Genomic DNA, 19,788 nt, shown 5'->3' with positions numbered 1-19,788 from the left:
AAGGCAGTAGCGGATGTTTGAGTGATTCTTGTTTGTGACTGTCGGGGGATTAGCATACAGGAGTTTAAGATGCTTAGGAAATAATCGGCTTGAGGGATATTTTGTTGACACGTGTCTGGTGTTGATCAGTTGTTACTTGTAACGAACATTTGTCACCTCTAAGAAAAACTTTTAAATTTAATTGAATTTTATATGGATATTCTTGAGCACGGTCCACCCCGGCCCGCCCTGGCACACCCTGGCCCACCCCGGCCCGCCCTGGCACACCCTGGCCCACCCCGATCCACCCTGGCCCACTCCGGCCCGCCCTGGCACACCCTGGCCCACCCCGGTCCACCCTGGCCCGCCTTAGCCCACCCCGGTCCACCCTGGCCCACCCTGGCCCACCCTGGCCCACCCCGGCCCGCCCCGTTAATTCCGAAGAGAATGGCTCTGATGAGTATTACAAATGCTTTCGAATTTTCACATTTCATGGGAAGTGGGATTTAATTTCTAACTCTGCATTGTTTTAATGTTCAAATGGTCTGTTGGGACATTGTGCATAATGTCCCTTTATTCTGGAACCTGCAAGCCTCCCCCCCCCCTTGTATATGGGTAGACAAGCCCCATGGGGTGTATACATGCAGCTGGCTTGGGCCGCCCCCAGCCAGCTGCCGGCCGCCCCTAGCCAGCTGCCGGACGCCCCCAGCCAGCTGCCGGACGCCCCTAGCCAGCTGCCGGACGCCCCCAGCCAGCTGCCGGCCGCCCCCAGCCAGCTGGAGGCCGCCCCCAGCCAGCTGCCGGACGCCCCCAGCCAGCTGCCGGACGCCCCCAGCCAGCTGCCGGCCGCCTCCAGCCTCACAGAGAATACATTACTGGTCTTACAGGCACAAGCTGCGACAAGCTCACAGTGATTACCGCGTCACAGGCTCAGCCACTCAATATTTCATCACAGGCCGGTACAAGGAAGCCGAAAATTAGCGCATTTCTGCCCTCGTCTGCTGTGTATTCCTGGGGCTGCTGTGTATTCCTGGGGCTGCTGTGTATTCCTGGGCTGCTGTGTATTCCTCCCCTGCTGTGTAATCTTCCGCTCACCCATCACAATACACAACAAATCAGTCTAACATAGACGATGCCAATGTGTTTACTCTCCTCATATGTCAGCCACAATCTTTGTGGTTTTACTAATAAATGTAAAGCCACACTGATATGTTCCATATCTGATATTTTATGCATCTTTACTACCACCCAGAAATGTAATAAAATCTGTTGTTTAAGAGGTGTTGGAGGCTGTGGAGAAGTGAAGCCGCCGCGAGACTAGTCACGCCTAGATCTACCTGCACCAGGTGTCAAGAGTCATGAAGCACTGTTACCTAGCAGTAAATAGGTACCTGGGAGTTAGACAGCTGCTACAGGCTGCTTCCTGGTACTCACCTAATTGTACTCACCTAATTGTGCTTGCGGGGGTTGAGCTTTGGCTCTTTGGTCCCGCCTCTCAACTGTCAATCAACTGGTGTACAGATTCCTGAGCCTACTGGGCTCTATCATATCTACATTTGAAACTGTGTATGGAGTCAGCCTCCACCACATCACTTCCTAGTGCATTCCATTTATTAACTACTCTGACACTGAAAAAATTCTTTCTAACGTCTCTGTGGCTCATCTGGGTACTAAGTTTCCACCTGTGTCCCCTTGTTCGTGTCCCACCTGTGCTGAAGAGTTTGTCTTTGTCCACCCTGTCAATTCCCCTGATAATTTTGTAGGTGGTTATCATGTCTCCCCTTACTCTTCTGTTGTCCAGGGATGTGAGGTTCAGCTCCTTTAGCCTTTCCTCGTAGCTCAATCCTCTCAGTTCCGGGACGAGCCTGGTGGCATACCGCTGAATCTTCTCTAACTTTGTCTTGTGTTTAACTAGGTATGGACTCCAGGCTGGAGCTGCATACTCCAGGATTGGTCTTACATAAGTGGTATACAGGGTTCTGAAAGATTCCTTACACAAGTTTCTGAAGGCAGTTCTTATGTTGGCCAGTCTAGCATATGCCGCTGATGATATTCTTTTGATGTGGGCCTCTGGGGACAGGTTCGGTGTGATATCAACCCCCAGATCCTTCTCTCTATTTGACTCTTGCAGAATTTCCCCTCCCAGATGATACCTTGTGTTCAGCACACCTTGTGTGGTGTGTGTGTGTGTGTGTGTGTGTGTGTGTGTGTGTGTGTGTGTGTGTGTGTGTGTGTGTGTGTGTGTGTGTGTGTATTCACCTAATTATACTCACCTAATTGTGCTTGCGTGGGTTGAGCTCTGGCTATTTGGTCCCGCCTCTCAATCGTCAATCAACAGGTGTACAGGTTCCTGAGCCTTTTGGGCTCTCACATACTCTGTGTGTGTGTGTGCGTGTGTGTGTGTGTGTGTGTGTGTGTGTGTGTGTGTGTGTGTGTGTGTGTGTGTGTGTGTGTGTGTGTGTGTGGAAAAAAATAGTAGTTAGTATCAGTTGATTGGTTGAGAGGCGGGCCGAAAGATCAGAGCTCAACCCCCGCAAGCACAACTAGGTGAATAAACACACGCACACACACATACACAGAACAGAATCAGAATCAGAATCAGAATGTGGTGTACAGAATCTTGTACACCACATATGTAAGACCAATCCTGGAGTATGCGACCCCAGCATGGAGCCCGTACCTTGTCAAGCACAAGACGAAGCTGGAAAAAGTCCAAAGGTATGCCACTAGACAAGTCCCAGAACTAAGAGGCATGAGTTACGAGGAAAGGCTGCGGGAAATGCACCTTACGACACTGGAAGACAGAAGAGTAAGGGGAGACATGATCACAACCTACAAAATCCTCAGAGGAATCGACCGGGTAAACAAGGATAAACTATTCAACACTGGTGGGACGCGAACAAGGGGACACAGGTGGAAACTGAGTACCCACATGAGCCACAGAGACGTTAGAAGGAACTTTTTCAGTGTCAGAGTAGTTAACGGATGGAATGCACTAGGCAGTGATGTGGTGGAGGCTGACTCCATACACAGTTTTAAATGTAGATATGATAGAGCCCAGTAGGCTCAGGAATCTGTACACCAGTTGATTGACAGTTGAGAGGCGGGACCAAAGAGCCAAAGCTCAACCCCCGCAAGCACAAATAGGTGAGTACAAATAGGTGAGTACACATACACACACACACACACACACACACACACACACACACACACACACACACACACACACACGTATATATGCAGAGTAGTAGACTCTTCAGAATAGTTAACAAATAGAATGCATTAGGCAGTGATGTGGTGGAGGCTGACTCCATACACAGCTTCAAATGTAGATATGATAGAGCACAGTAGGCTCAGGAATCTGTACACCAATTGAGTGACAGTTGAGAGGCGGGACCAAAGAGCCAGAGCTTAACCCCCGCAAGCACAACTAGGTAAGTATAACTATACAACTACGTAAGTACACCTGTCTTCCCCACTACACACCTGTCTTCTCCACTACACACCTGTCTTCTCCACTACACAACTGTCTTCTCCACTACACACCTGTCTTCCCCACTACACACCTGTCTTCCCCACTACACACCTGTCTTCTCCACTACACACCAGCCTTCCCCACTACACACCTGGGAACCAAACTCACCATGGTCGGAGGATCTCATCATGTCTATATAATATATACTCTATCTGTAACTCATTAAAATTGCATTTTACCTTAAAAATACAAATTAACATAAAAAGTAAATACATTAATACTCAAGTTAATATAAAGTGTAATTTATTTAAACTCAGAGAAACTAATTCATTGCCGGATCGCGAATGCTTTTCTACACCAAATATTTGTTAGTATAGTTCCCCATTGAAGTTGTCAATTATACGTGGTATATATTAAATAATTCACAGGTAATTAAATATTGAAGAGTAAGCTGCCCATGAGTTGTAATTAGTTACATAGTCTAACCTAAGTTTTAGAATATTTCCCCATATTTAAATATTGTATATAATGTGAAATTGCTCACCCATGTGCACAATACGGCACTGAACCCTTACCTAACCTCACCCATGTGCACAATACGGCACTGAACCCTTACCTAACCTCACCCATGTGCACAATACGGCACTGAACCCTTACCTAACCTCACCCATGTGCACAATACGGCACTGAACCCTTACCTAACCTCACCCATGTGCACAATACGGCACTGAACCCTTACCTAACCTCACCCAAGATAGTACAGTGAAGTACGGTACAGATTGTATTGTACTCCACTGTACAGTATGCTGGGATCGAGAGCTCTACCTGCTGGGCTCTACCTACCTGTTGAAATTTAGTAGACCTGCATGAAGCGACGGTCTCGCTTCATGCAAGTCAGCGTTCAATCCCCGACCGTCCAAGTGGTTGGGCACCATTCCTTTCCCCCGTCCCATCCCAAATCCTTTTCCTGACCCCTTCCAAGTGCTATATAGTCATAATGGCTTGGAGCTTTCCTCCTGATAATTCCCTCCCTCCTTCAGTTCATCTAGGTCATCTTGTAGCCTCATACTGTCTTCCTCTGTCTTGATCCTCCTCATACTTTTTGCATCATCAGCAAACATTGAGACGTATTAGTCAATTCCCTCTGGGGGATCATTTACATATATCAGAAACAGTATAGATTCAAGGAACTAAACCCCTGTGGGACTCCACTGGTGACGCCTCGCCACTCTGAGACCTCGCCCCTCACAGTCACTCGCTTACTTCTTTTGCTTAGGTATTCCCTTATCGACTGAGTACATAAGAACATAAGAATAAAGGTAACTGCAGAAGGCATATTGGCCCATACGAGGCAGCTCCTATCTATAACGACCCAATCCCACTCATATACATGTCCAACCCACCAAGTACCTTCCCTTTAACTCCTGCCTGCATCTCCAACTTATGCAACTGTTCTGCATAATAGGGTACTGTGTCAAAGGTTTTCTGGCAATCAAGAAATTTGCACTCTGCCCACCCTTCTCTTTCTTGCCTAATTTTTGTTGCCTGGACAAAAATTCAATTAAAGCTGTGACGCAAGATTTGCGGTCCCTCAACCCTTGTTGATGTTTTACAAAGTTTTTTCGCTCCAGAAATTATACTATTTTTTTAACTCACTGTTCCTTCACTGTTGTTTTCCTTCTGATGTGACTGTGCAGCAATTTAGGTCGAGTCTTTGCCGTGCTTGCTATATCATTGTCGTTCTGTGTGTGTTGTGCATGCTTTCCTCCGAGGCTCTGTGTCCCCTTATTCCAGCCGCAGGTCGTATCCCCTATTATATATATTATATATATTTATATATTATATATATGTATATATATATATATATATATATATATATATATATATATATATATATATATATATTTTATAATACTTAAAAGGGGTACCACCTCTGGTGCAAGTGTAGGAACCCATAGCCTTGGAGAAGAAAATAGTGAGTACTCAGAGAAGACCTTGTGGATCCTCACTGAACACTTTGATATTTTCTTCACCTACCACCCTTATTCTTTTAGTGTGTGTGTATATATATAAATATATATATTAAATATATATATACTAAAGCTGACATTGTAAATGATGATCGTTGCAAGCAAGGATTAAGAAACATCAAACAGAACGCTTAATTATGCAACATAAAAATTCCTTGCCAATTATAAAGATATTAAGCGAGTGTTTCATGGCGGCTAATGACCAGAGGTCCCAGGACAATACTGCCCCCCATCACCACACCCATGACTGGCTCCATGCTGCACCATGTGTGTCATAATGCTGCAATATGTGTACGTCATCATGCTCCATGTTGCTCCTTGTGTGTCATAATGCTGCATGCTGCACCATGTGTATCGTAATTCACGTAATGTGTGTTTAACTGTATATTTACAGCATAATCCAGTATTCATCCCATGTTAGGTGTGCAGCTTCTGTGGTGTGGATTACACCTGCTGATGCTACTGCTCCTGCTGCTGCTGCTCCTGCTCCTGGTGCTGCTGCTCCTACTGCTGCTGCTTATGCTACTGTTGCTGATGATGCTGCTGCTGCTGTTGCTCCTGATGCTGCTGCTTATGCTGCTGCTGCTGTTGCTCCTGATGCTGCTGCTTATGCTACTGTTGCTGATGCTGCTGATGCTGATGCTCTTGGTGCTGCTGTTCCTGCTGATGCTGTTGCTGATGCTGTTGCTGCTGCTTCTGATGCTGTTGCTGCTGCTGCTGATGAGGCTGCTTCTGCTGCTGCGACTTCTGTTGCCTATGCTATTTTCTCTGCTATTACTTTTGCTCTTGAAATTTGATGTTGAGAGTAGTGGCGCTGCTGGTCTTGTTGCTGCCGTTTAATTTGTAGTATATTATTAAATTACTATAATTACTTTAAATTACTTACTTTACTATTAAACTCCAAATTTTACTATTATATTAGTATTATTTCTACTTAACACATGACCATTTATAATGCTAATTATCGTCAGTGTTAGTGGAGTGTGTCAGAGAAGTGTTAGTGGAGTGTGTCAGAGAAGTGTTAGTGGAGTGTGTCAGAGAAGTGTTAGTGGAGTGTGTGAGGGAAGTGTTGGACAACATATAGTGAAGTGTGACTGAACACACCAGTGGTATATTATCTTTTATAATGCTAACAAGCACATATATATTCTCGCCTGTTCCACAGACACGACACATGTGTTACTATATAGACACATGTGTTACTACATAGACACATGTGTTACTACATAGACACATGTGTTACTACATAGACACATGTGTTACTACATAGACACATGTGTTACTACATAGACACATGTGTTACTACATAGACACATGTGTTACTATATAGACACATGTGTTATTACATAGACACATGTGTTACTACATAGACACATGTGTTACTACATAGACACGATACATGTGTTACTACATAGACACGACACATGTGTTACTACATTCAGGGCAGCGAGTAAACCAGGCATGGCGGGTTTACTTAAGCTGATGTAAGGAAGGCTCTATAAGGCTCTTATCTCACTCTACACAGCTCTTATCTCACTCTACACTGCTCTTATCTCACTCTACACAGCTCTTATCTCACTCTACACAGCTCTTATCTCACTCTACACAGCTCTTATCTCACTCTACACAGCTCTTATCTCACTCTTCAAGAGCTGGGACATGTGTCAACGTCTCCAGACCCCAAAACAAAGGCGGAGAAAATCTAGAGATCTAAAATAAGAACAAAAAACAGACATGATGACGACATACAAAATACTCGACAAAAAGGAAAGTAATTTGACATGGGTGATATAGACGGACAAGGAGAAGCGTGGTAAATACCCATATATATACCACTATGTAATTAGGATTGTTTTCTCTGTATAAGTTTTGTTAATATATGGAACTATGAAGAGAGGTCAGGCGGGATCCATACTCGAATCCCTGTATAAATATGACAGCCCGAAGGGTATGGGAACCCTTGCAATCATTTGAAGGGTGAGAGATGGTCCAAGAGCTGAAGTTCAACCCTCCCTCCCCCACACACCGCTAAGCTAAATTAAATTCGAAATTGTGTGAATTTTGTAACTAGTGTGACGTCATCAAGACATTGTTGACCTGACCTCTCTCAGGTCACCAGGCCAGGAGTGACCTGTAGTGTGACCTGACCTCTCCCAGGTCACGAGGTCAGGAGTGACCTGTACTGTGACCTGACCTCTCCCAGGTCACCAGGCCAGGAGTGATCTGTACTGTGACCTGACCTCTCCCAGGTCACGAGGCCAGGAGTGACCTGTACTGTGACCTGACCTCTCCCAGGTCACGAGGCCAGGAGTGACCTGTACTGTGACCTGACCTCTCCCAGGTCACGAGGCCAGGAGTGACCTGTACTGTGACGTGACCTCTCCCAGGTCACCAGGTCAGAAGAGACAGGTATCCACTACTGGAGAAAAAGGATCAAATTGGAAAAGGGATTTATTGTTGAAGACGAAGAGACATGGGAATGAAATTTGTTCTGAGAGAGAGAGAGAGAGAGAGAGAGAGAGAGAGAGAGAGAGAGAGAGAGAGAGAGAGAGAGAGAGAGAGAGAGAGAGAGAGAGAGAGAGAGAGACAGACAGAGACAGAGACAGAGAGAGAGATAGAGAGAGAGAGAGAGAGAGAGAGAGAGAGAGAGAGAGAGAGAGAGAGAGAGAGAGAGATAAAAGCAAAAAAATGCCTAAATAGAAGAAAAATGATAAAGATAAAAATGTTAGTAATCGACAAGAGATAGAAACAAATAAAAGGTAAAAATAATACGCGGTAGAAAGCAAAGACAAAATGCTACTGAAAGAGAAACCGAACAGGAGAAATTAAGAAATGCGACAACGAAAGAAGTGAAGTAAGAGAATGAAGGATAGCGAGGACACAAGACAGTGGCAGTTGACAAATGAAGAGATGTGAGGAGGAGATAGCAGTACAAGAGAAAAGTAAAAGGTGAGGGAAGAGAAAAAGAGAGGAGGAGGAGGAGGAGGAGAGAGGAGATGAGGTTAAAGGGAAAACGAGGACAATGGAGGAAGAGAAAGGGACAAAGGAAGGAGGAAGAAAAAGGGGAAAAATGTAATTGGAGAGAAGGGAAGAAATTGGTCGGAAGAGGGAAGGAATAAACTAAAGAAAAACTATTTGATTACCTGTTACTGATATACCTTCTTAGAAGGTTATTTTGGTCCTTATCTCACGGTGATCTCATCTCACGGTGAGCTCACCGTAAGATGAGCCCAGCCTGTCTCACTCCCCCTTCACAGGTGTACCACCTGTACCGAAGTAGAAGTAACCCCACTTCCCCTGTCCCCCTAATCCCACTTCCCCTTCCCCCCCTCCCCTCCCCCTCTTTCCCTCTCAATGTGGCCTTTGCAACAGTTACAGCACGACTGATATCCTAGTATAATTAAGGTCTATTTGTACTGCTGTTTCTGGTACAACTTTGTCTAGCTCTTTTCAACAACATATAAGTATTCCCCAAAGGTAGTGTTCTGAACACTGCTCTTTTCCTGGTTGTCCTAAATGGTCTTCCTTTCCCCTGAGGCAGCAAGGGAGGCCAAGTGTTGGCTGGTGCATTGTCACATGCAGGGGCTCCCCACCTCTTTAACATGGGAGTCCTATTGCACTGTACATTGTCCCTCACCAGTGCAACAACCTCTTACTCCCTCTCGCCCCAGCCTGGGCACCCAAGGTCAAACCATCACACGTGACCCCTCCAGTCGGAGGTCCAGTGACCCGAATGGGTACATTATTTTGGTCTTCTACATATGTGCAACACCATTAGAGGTAAAGGAAGGAGGGAGGGGGTGATGTAAACCCACCAGCCCCAAGGAGTCATATATGAGCCCATTAACCAGGACAAGGGGAGACCTTTGAGGGGGGAGATGGGTACTTAGCCACTTCCTCCCCCTTCCCCTACTCAGAAAATCGGTGGTCCAGTCAAATTAGAATGAATTCTTGGGTCGTGTATGGCATTAATCTGTTGTTTTCTCATGTTTTACCAATTCGTGTTGAAGAGCCGAAATAAGATTTCTGTATGTAAATGTTAAACGGATTTGAACATTTGGCTCTAATAGCTCTTTTGCTTGGTGATATCAACTAAGATTTGATGAGAAAATCCAAATAATGATGATCTTTAGACAGCATGATGCATTTACTGGGATTAATGCGTCGATAAACCAAAGAGTTAGTGTTCAAAGATGGAATGGACATCATAAAGAAGGGGGAGTGTAAAAAGTTCTCCTTGATGAACATAAAGAAGGGGAGCGTAAAAAGTTCTCCTTGACGAACATAAAGAAGGGGAGTGTAAAAAGTTCTCCTTGATGAACATGAAGAATTACGTGATATACCTAACTTGAAAAAAACAGCCAAATATCTTGAAACATTACCAATCTACACAGAAGACTGAGGCATTGAAGGAGACCATAACATCGTCTCCTCCAATCACTATTCGTCACATGGGTTGGGGGCGGGACAAACTGTGCCCATAATCACACACAAGCGTTACTTCACGAGTGAGTAACGGGTCTCTCTCAGGAACCCAAAATATCTGTGAATGTTGGCCAGGCAAGATAACAGACTCCATCACGAGGGCGCCTCTAGGACCCATCTTGCATTTCATCAGCAATACTGGTTGTTAAACACGACATGAATCACACACTACTGGATGCTCTCCCTCCTCCTCCAGTAGCTTCACCAACCTTCACCACCACCTCACCAATTTCAACCATGTTCACTGAATACTGTCATCAATAAACAAGTTACATAATGCATTATAATCATCATATAGAAAAACTATGCTGACAAATCTTTATGGGGATAGAACCAAGGATTGGAACGGGAATGGAATATGGTATAATTGCGCTATTTCATGTTAAGTGGGGTCCCAATTTGTTGAGTACAGGCAGTAATGATTACAATGAGCCTGCAGAGACTGGACGATAGCAGGATGGGGTTGTGTAGTGGGGATGTATAGTGATGGGTGGTGGTGTGTAATGGTGGTGATGGGTGTTGAGTAGTGGTGGTGTTGTGTAGTGGTGGTGAGGGGCGGTGTTGGTGGTAGAGGGTAGTGGTGAATAGGTGTAATTGTGGTGGATGGTACTTAGGACCTAACAGTGCTTACCTAAGGGTGAGATAGGGTTAGCTCTCTACACCCCAGCTTCTAGCGTTGAAGCCTCTTACACTACAACTTAGGTCTTCTAACATTTAAATTCCTTGTCAAATCTCGCCTTAAAGTTGTGGACTGAGGTGGCTTCCACCACTTCTTTCCATGCATTCCATTTGCTGACAATCCTTACTGGCTACCTGAATGTTTCTTTCTATTTCTTCTGCTTATTAACATTCCCAGAGTCCACCTGTGTCCTCTAGTCCTATTTTATCTCATCTGAAAGAGGCATCTCTTTCAACCTAATCTAACCCCCCTCTCTGTATCTTATATGTTGTGATCATATCCCCCTCTATCTTCTAGGGCTGTGAGATGTAGTTCCATTAGCCTATCCTTGTAGCATAACCCTCTCAGCTCGGGCTACAGTGTTGTTTCAAATGTTTGAATAGTTCGAATTTTTTTTATGCTTCACACGATGCGGATTCCATGATGGCGCTGCATATTCCAGTATTGTTCTGACAACGGTTGTGTAGATTTCATTAAAGAAATCCTGATTTAGGTTTCTAAACGATGTTCTTTTATTTGCCAGCGACCCAAATGCTGCAGATGTTATCCTGTTTGTGTGCCTCTGGTGGCCGCCCTTGGAATTATATCCACTCCAATTTTTTTTTATCTCTCTTTGAATCCTGTAGTTGCCTTCCCCTTATTGTGTAAGTGCGTTCGAGTATCTTCACTCCCTTGCCCCATCTTCATTACCTTATACTTGTTGTGACTGAATTCCAGCAAGTAGTTGTTTGACCACTTGAGGAGTTTGTTATTGTCCTCCTTCAACGTCCTGCAGTCCTCCTCTGTTTTTACATTCCTCGTCAGTTTATCATCATTGACATGTGGGAGCTCACTCCCTCGAGTAGATTGTTCATATAAATTAGGAACAGCTGTGGTCTCAGGATAGAGCCTTGTGGGACCCCACTTGTTACATTTCACCAGCTTTAACCATCCTCTCTGACTGTGACTCTTTACTTTCTGTCCTTCAAGTACTCAAAACACATTCAAGATTTTTAACAGTTATTGTATCCTATGGTACCATCTTGTACACCAGTCTTTCACCATGAACAATGTCAGACGCTTTTTGACAATCTAAGAAAATACAGTCGATGAGTCACAATAACGTGGCTAAAGTATGTTGACCAGACCACACACTAGAAGGTGAAGGGACGACGACGTTTCGGTCCGTCCTGGACCATTCTCAAAAGTCGATTGAGAATGGTCCAGGACGGACCGAAACGTCGTCGTCCCTTCACCTTCTAGTGTGTGGTCTGGTCAACTAAGAAAATACAATTTACCCAGTCTTCTTTTTTATCTTATTTTAGATACTCTTATTGTCCTAAAACTCAATTAAGTTTGTCAGGCACAACGTTCCTTTTCTATATCCATGCTGACCTTTAGTAACATGGTTGATGCTTTCTAGATGCTCCACTATTCCCAGCATGATGACTTCCTCCAGTCCTTTACATGGTATACTTGTTAAAGACACTCGTCTGTAATACAATGTCTTCTTTCTAACTCCATTTTTTTTAATGAGATTATGATTCTCCTTTTTCCCGACCTCTGGGTTGTTCTCTGTCTTATGCATTTGACTTTCACTTCTAGATAATGGGTGACAAAGCCCCTCAGCAGCCAAGGAGAGAGTTTGTCTGACTCCAATGATTTGATCACACTTGTCAAGTGGCAAGAAAGAACAAGATGTTCCGCCTTGTTCCGCTTCTACAGAGACTACAAATCCATTGGTTTTTCTGGCCTTTCACTGTAGGATAAACACCTGGGACTGATCAGGGATAATAATAATGTGTATATACAAAATTGCTACAAGCAAGAACTACAACGTAAAAAAGAAAGGTCTTAACTGTCTCAAAGTCCGGCCAAAGATTCCTCTTTTCCTGAGATAATGTAATCCGGTATTATTGAAGAAAATTGTTTGTAGAAACAACATGTACCTGTTGGTATTTAGCTACATCAGTGTACATAGTACTAAATATTATGTTAAAAAATACAGCTTTAATGATTGCTAATATTACGGGTTCGTTGTTCAGGCTGGTGAAAGGTGTGAACACTATGCACAACCTAGTCTAGCACTTGAACTGTTACGGAAAATAATTTGGATTTGATCTAATAAATATAGCACAACTAGTTATACTATTGAAGCAAGATTTGAAATTGATTTATAGATTATATGTAAGCAAATAACCATATTTGATAATGATAATTATTGATAATTTATACTGATTATTTAGTGATAAACTCATTTCAGTTTAGATAATTAGGATTAAAGTATTATTGATAATTATCAAATTAATTAACTTAGATAAGAATTATTATAGATGCTCACTTTATTCTAGGGTTCCCTTTCTCGATATAACGACAAACAGTTTATATGGAAAGATTATAGTCATAGAACCCAACCCGTTCTCGCACTTTCGTATAGTCAATATTGACTTATTAAATAAGTGCATATGTGACATACTAATTTATTGTGAATATTTTAGTTTACCTTGATAAGCTTCATAGAAAACACCGACCTTACCTAACCTTCTTAGTATGTTAAGATAAGCATCTTATTGCTTTGTAATTATAATTATTACTTAACCTATTATAGGTATAGGTTAAGTAATAATTGTAATTACGAAGGAATAAGATGCTTATCTTATCATACTAAGAAGGTTAGGTAAGGTCAGTGTTTTCTATGAAGCTTATCAAGGCAAACTAAAATATTCACAATAAATTAGTATGTCACATATGCACTTATTTAATAAGTCAATATTGACCGTAAGAAAATGCGAGAACGGGTTGTAGAACCATATAAATTGGCCAAATAAACACACTACACAAACACTTAAAGACTTAACCAAAACTGAGAACCTGTGCCTATCTGACAGTTGCTAGATTAAAGATCTCTCGTGTTGAGATAAGGCTCGATATGTTGAAGAATTAGATGACAGCGTTGCTGAGGAATTAGTTTCAGGCGGTTGAGTTTGCTTAGATTATAATTGATGTGGTGGTGGTGAGCGTGGGGAGGGGGGGGGGGGGGGACATGTGCTGGTGTGGGCTGCTCTCTACACGCTTTTGAGATGAATTAGTTAGAATTTTGTTTTGATTTACAGTTGAGCACCTCCCTGAGCACCTTAGTGAGCTATAACTGAGAGTACGAGAGAGTTTGTGCGGTGTTAGATCTCTTTAAGAGTCCCGAACACTCACACGCGCCTGCTCTCCTTGTTGTAAATAATGGTGGCTTGATGTAAATAATGGTGTCTTGCTGTAAATAATGGTGGCTTGATGTAAATAATGGTGTCTTGTTGTAAATAATGGTGGCTTGATGTAAATAATGGTGTCTTGTTGTAAATAATGGTGGCTTGATGTAAATAATGGTGGCTTGATGTAAATAATGGTGGCTTGCTGTAAATAATGGTGTCTTGCTGTAAATAATGGTGTCTTGCAGTTAATAATGGTGTCTTGCTGTTAATAATGGTGTCTTGTTGTAAATAATGGTGGCTTGATGTAAATAATGGTGTCTTGATGTAAATAATGGTGTCTTGCTGTAAATAATGGTGGCTTGATGTAAATAATGGTGTCTTGTTGTAAATAATGGTGTCTTGCTGTAAATAATGGTGTCTTGTTGTAAATAATGGTGGCTTGATGTAAATAATGGTGTCTTGCTGTAAATAATGGTGTCTTGTTGTAAATAATGGTGTCTTGCTGTTAATAATGGTGTCTTGCTGTAAATAATGGTGTCTTGTTGTAAATAATGGTGTCTTGCTGTTAATAATGGTGTCTTGCTGTAAATAATGGTGTCTTGCTGTAAATAATGGTGTCTTGCTGTTAATAATGGTGTCTTGCTGTAAATAATGGTGTCTTGTTGTAAATAATGGTGGCTTGATGTAAATAATGGTGTCTTGCTGTAAATAATGGTGTCTTGCTGTTAATAATGGTGTCTTGCTGTAAATAATGGTGTATTGCTGTAAATAATGGTGTCTTGCTGTAAATAATGGTGTCTTGTTGTAAATAATGGTGTCTTGCTGTAAATAATGGTGTCTTGCTGTAAATAATGGTGTCTTGCTGTAAATAATGGTGTCTTGCTGTTAATAATGGTGTCTTGCTGTTAATAATGGTGTCTTGCTGTAAATAATGGTGTCTTGCTGTAAATAATGGTGTCTTGTTGTAAATAATGGTGTCTTGCTGTAAATAATGGTGTCTTGCTGTAAATAATGGTGTCTTGCTGTAAATAATGGTGTCTTGCTGTAAATAATGGTGTCTTGCTGTAAATAATAGTGTCTGAGTCTGTGGCCCTCCCGTGCCCCCCCCCCCCTGCTCTCTCAGTCACCGGGGCTAGCTATGAATAATGATTAACTTTTCGTTCGTCTAGATGGATGTGTTTGTAAGATCAAGATAAAGGTGATATAGTGATTATTGATAATACTAATAGTATGGATTACGTCTTTATTACGATTTTGAAATGCCGTCACAGAAAGTATTTGTTTTTGTCAATTAGCCCTGTGGTCGAATATTCTAGATCATATGACCGAGTATCTATAGGTCTATATGCGGACATGGCCAGTGTGGTGTAGTCGTGGATGTATGATTTAGGCTGTATAATGCAGCAAGTAGCTACACAATTACACCAATTAATTTATTAATATATTATGAGTGGTGGAAATTTTCCACATTCACCTCGCAACATTGGTCTTCATGCTGGTTCCATTGTAAAAATATCTTGAAATATTTTGTCGAGTTTTCGCACACACCTCATTATCATTTTCTGTGAGAATTCCCGTTTTAATGGCTATAACACGGCTTTGGTTGGTCCTCAGCTTTTGCAACACTCTCAATTTCTTATTGCCTCTGATCTTCTCTCCTAACTCGGATGTATTAATTTTTTAATTCGCATTTGTACCTCTCTATTGTCCTCTGTTTTATTTTCAATTATTTTCCAGACGATTTTTGTATTTTTTAGCTTCGATACTTTGCCTATTGAACCAGGGGGACAAATTCACTTTACTTGTCCATCTCCTCCACTCCTTGAGTGATGGGAACAGCTCCGTTACAGCGGCACATTTCCCACCAATGAACTCCATCGTGTCATGTGCTGTCTTCTCCTTCATTTCTCAGATGAGACAGAGAAGGTCTCTCATATTAGCGTAGTCTCTCCTCCTATTAAACAGGTTTAAACACCAACGCCTTTAGCGTCATCATGTGTTCAAGCAGGTCAACTCTGTGGTCTATTTCTGTCAACATTTGCTTCAGTTTTGTAAAACACCGGATCAAGAATTGGTGGGAAGTCTACTCTTCTTACTCTTGTTGGTTCTGTAGTAAGATGCTTTAAGAAGTGTTCGTCTGGTAGGTCAAGCAGTTTTGCCCTCCGGGATAGGTACTCCGCTTAGGTACTCCCTTATCCAATGGAGTACCTTCCCATTCAATCCTGCCTGCCTCTCTAGCTTTTTCACTAGCCTCTTGTGTGGTACTGTGTCAAAGGCTTTCTGGCAATCCACCCCTTGTGGCCGGTCCATGTTTTATCCTGTCAACCCTCCTGTGGTTAAATTCCTCTGGGATTAGAATTTTAGCTCTTATTCCTCTTGCTACTATAGTTGCTTTTTCCAAATTACTTGTAGACAAATCTTGTTCCCTTTGTCGTATTGTTCCTTAAGTTTTCTATTGTCTAATGGGGGATTATAGATCATCGGGGCCACTGTCTTCATACCTCCCATTGTTGGTACTCGTAGTGTGCTCTCGTCCTGGGGAGACTCACCGTCAAGTTGTACCTCGGTCAAAGCTTCAATGTAACTGTGGCAAGATGGGCTACTCCGCCTCCACTGTGCACCCTCTCTCCTTATTACTTGACACCCACGTCTCCTTATTACTTGACACCCACATCTCCTTATTACTTGACACCCACATCTCCTTATTACTTGACACCCACATCTCCTTATTACTTGACACCCACATCTCCTTATTACTTGACACCCACATCTCCTTATTACTTGACACCCACATCTCCTTATTACTTGACACCCACATCTCCTTATTACTTGACACCCACATCTCCTTATTACTTGACACCCACATCTCCTTATTACTTGACACCCACATCTCCTTATTACTTGACACCCACATCTCCTTATTACTTGACACCCACATCTCCTTATTACTTGACACCCACATCTCCTTATTACTTGACACCCACATCTCCTTATTACTTGACACCCACATCTCCTTATTACTTGACACCCACATCTCCTTATTACTTGACACCCACATCTCCTTATTAATTGACACCCACATCTCCTTATTACTTGACACCCACATCTCCTTATTACTTGACACCCACATCTCCTTATTACTTGACACCCACATCTCCTTATTACTTGACACCCACATCTCCTTATTACTTGACACCCACATCTCCTTATTACTTGACACCCACATCTCCTTATTAATTGACACCCACATCTCCTTATTACTTGACACCCACATCTCCTTATTACTTGACACCCACATCTCCTTATTACTTGACACCCACATCTCCTTATTACTTGACACCCACATCTCCTTATTACTTGACACCCACATCTCCTTATTACTTGACACCCACATCTCCTTATTACTTGACACCCACATCTCCTTATTACTTGACACCCACATCTCCTTATTACTTGACACCCACATCTCCTTATTACTTGACACCCACGTTTCCTTATTACTTGACACCCACGTCTCCTTATTACTTGACACCCACGTCTCCTTATTACTTGACACCCACGTCTCCCTTAACACTTGTCAGTGTCATTCTTATTATCGTGATCACGTGTGGACGTTCTTCTGTCACTCTTTCCTGTAAAAGAATCTTTCGTTTTCCAGTATCGTCCCTGTAACTCTACCCCTTTATTAGTAATTCCATCTCCATTTGTGTACATGGCTTTTATACTAGTGTTGACAGTTGAGCTGCTTTTGATACCCCCTCCCAGGGGCATTTGTTCATGTAGGGTGGTGGGGTGGAGGGTTGGTGGGGTCGTGGGTTGGTGGGGTGATGGTGGGGTGGTGGGCTGTGTGGTGGTGGGGTGGTAGGCTGTGTGGTGGTGGGGTGGTGGGCTGTGTGGTGGTGGGGTGGTGGGCTGTGTGGTAGTGGGGTGGTGGTGGGTGGTGGGTGGTGGTGTGTGTGGTGGTGGGCTGTGTGGTGGTGGGGTGGTGGGTGGTGGTGTGTGTGGTGGTGGATTGCTGTGTGGTAGTGGGGTGGTTGGTTGTGGTGTGTGTGGTGGTGGGCTGTGTGGTGGTGGGGTGGTGGGCTGTGTGGTGGTGGGGTGGTGGGGTGGTGGGTTGGTGCTAGTGGTGGGCTGTGTGGTGGTGGGGTGGTGGTGTGTGTGTGCATGAGGTAAATGGGTACTTCACGTAATGCTCATAAAGAATGGTTCGATGCCCTGCAGCCTCCCAGCTCTCCACACACTAAACATTTATACTTTGTTAATCATCGAGCACGTTTGGAAGTGTCAATTAACGCAAATTGCAACATTAAAAAGGGAACTTACCCGTCATAGTGAAATGGATTACAAAATGCATAATTAACGTTGAAAATATTAGTGCAGGAAAATGCATCTCCTGTGTTGAGTGAACACACACATAAAGCCATACAAACAGAGCCAAATAATTCCTCACAATTCAAAATGTTTTATTATGAGTCAAAATAATCACTATTAAAAACCAGTTCATCTCAATTCCAAATAGTTCATCATGATTGAGGGTACAGGAGCACAACACAGCCAATACTCACACATGAACCAAAAACAATCATTGTCAATAAAACATTAAACAACGAGAAAGGTTCGTAATTGTTATCTTTACCAAAACAATGATAATGAAAAAAATCAATTATGTTTCAATTCATAAAATGGTAAGTTATAAACTCACTGGTTGAGAGATATACAGTTAGTGTGTGTGTGTGTGTGTGTGTGTGTGTGTGTGTGTGTGTGTGTGTGTGTGTGTGTGTGTGTGTGTGCGTGCGTGTGCGTGTGTGTGTGTGCGCGCGCGTGTGTGTGTGTGTGTGTGTGTGTGTGTGTGTGTGTGTGTGTGTGTGTGTGTGTGTGTGTGTTCACCTAGTTGTGCTTGCGGGGGTTGAGCTCTGCTCTTTCGGCCCGCCTCACAACTGTCACTAACTACTATTTCCTTTTGCACACACACACACACACACGCACACACACACACACACACACACACACACACACACACACACACACACACACACACACACACACACAGGGAACAGCCCGTAACAGCTGTTTAACTCCCAGGTACCTATTTACTGCTAGGTAACAGGGGCATCAGGGTGAAAGAAACTCTGCCCATTTGTCTCTGCTGGCGCCGGGAATCGAACCCGGGGCACATGATTACCAGTCCCGCGCGCTGTTCACTCAGCTACCAAACCCCTGTGTGTGTATGTGTGTGTGAATGTGTGTGTGTGTGTGTGTGTGTGTGTTTGTGTGTGTGTGTGTGTGTGTGTGTGTGTGTGTGTGTGTGTGTGTGGCATGCACACTCCCCCAGGTGGTTGACAGGTGGTACACGAACCTAAGCACGGTCCTAAAGTTGGCTAAGGCGCTTCTGGGAACATCCGGTGAATAGGTTCGAACCCTCTTCACGACGCTTGTGGATTTATTCATTTGATACACCGCGCTATTGTGATTTGTGTGTGTATTGAACTAAGGGCATAGAGGTAGAACATCTGGTTGACTGAGCCCGGGTGCCCGGGAGCTTCGGGATTCTATTGAGGGCAGAAGCACTCCAGGTTGCAATTCTTTTGACCCTGTCGTGATACAGTTGACTACGGCGCAGCTGGGAGCATCCCGGGCGTAAGTTCGAATCCTCATCACGGCCCTTGTGGATTTGTTCATCCAGCTATAGTTCTATACATCCAGCTATAGTTCTATACATCCAGCTATAGTTCTATACCTCCAGCTATAGTTCTATACATCCAGCTATAGTTCTATACATCCAGCTATAGTTCTATACCTCCAGCTATAGTTCTATACATCCAGCTATAGTTCTATACATCCAGCTATAGTTCTATACCTCCAGCTATAGTTCTATACATCCAGCTATAGTTCTATACATCCAGCTATAGTTCTATACATCCAGCTATAGTTCTATACATCCAGCTATAGTTCTATACC

The 19,788-nt window shown here is 43.2% G+C and overlaps 2 protein-coding genes across 2 annotated transcripts; one reads left to right on the top strand and one right to left on the bottom strand.

Moving 5' to 3' along the window:
- The first annotated feature begins 620 nt into the window (after nucleotides 1-620).
- Nucleotides 621-6,281, top strand: LOC138351001 (antifreeze protein Maxi-like). Its single transcript, XM_069302472.1, has 2 exons — nucleotides 621-889; nucleotides 5,879-6,281. Exons 1-2 carry the CDS (start codon nucleotides 621-623, stop codon nucleotides 6,279-6,281), a joined length of 672 nt encoding a protein of 223 aa, XP_069158573.1.
- A 10,148-nt stretch (nucleotides 6,282-16,429) lies between these two features.
- LOC123764654 (uncharacterized) lies at nucleotides 16,430-17,296 on the bottom strand. Its single transcript, XM_045752629.2, has one exon. The coding sequence runs from the start codon at nucleotides 17,294-17,296 to the stop codon at nucleotides 16,430-16,432; it is 867 nt and encodes a 288-aa protein (XP_045608585.2).
- Nucleotides 17,297-19,788: the final 2,492 nt, after the last annotated feature.

Source organism: Procambarus clarkii, chromosome 48 (assembly GCF_040958095.1).
Source record: "Procambarus clarkii isolate CNS0578487 chromosome 48, FALCON_Pclarkii_2.0, whole genome shotgun sequence".
Taxonomy (NCBI): Eukaryota; Metazoa; Arthropoda; class Malacostraca; order Decapoda; family Cambaridae; genus Procambarus; species Procambarus clarkii.
This window is presented reverse-complemented; position numbering and strand designations above follow the sequence as displayed.

Bases quoted from the DNA above. Each gene is read 5' to 3' on its own strand.
- LOC138351001 (XM_069302472.1), top strand. From the start codon at position 621: ATGCAGCTGGCTTGGGCCGCCCCCAGCCAGCTGCCGGCCGCCCCTAGC. The intron at 890-5,878 runs GTGATTACCGCG...GTATATTTACAG, and splicing joins CAAGCTGCGACAAGCTCACA to CATAATCCAGTATTCATCCC.
- LOC123764654 (XM_045752629.2), bottom strand. From the start codon at position 17,296: ATGTGGGTGTCAAGTAATAAGGAGATGTGGGTGTCAAGTAATAAGGAG.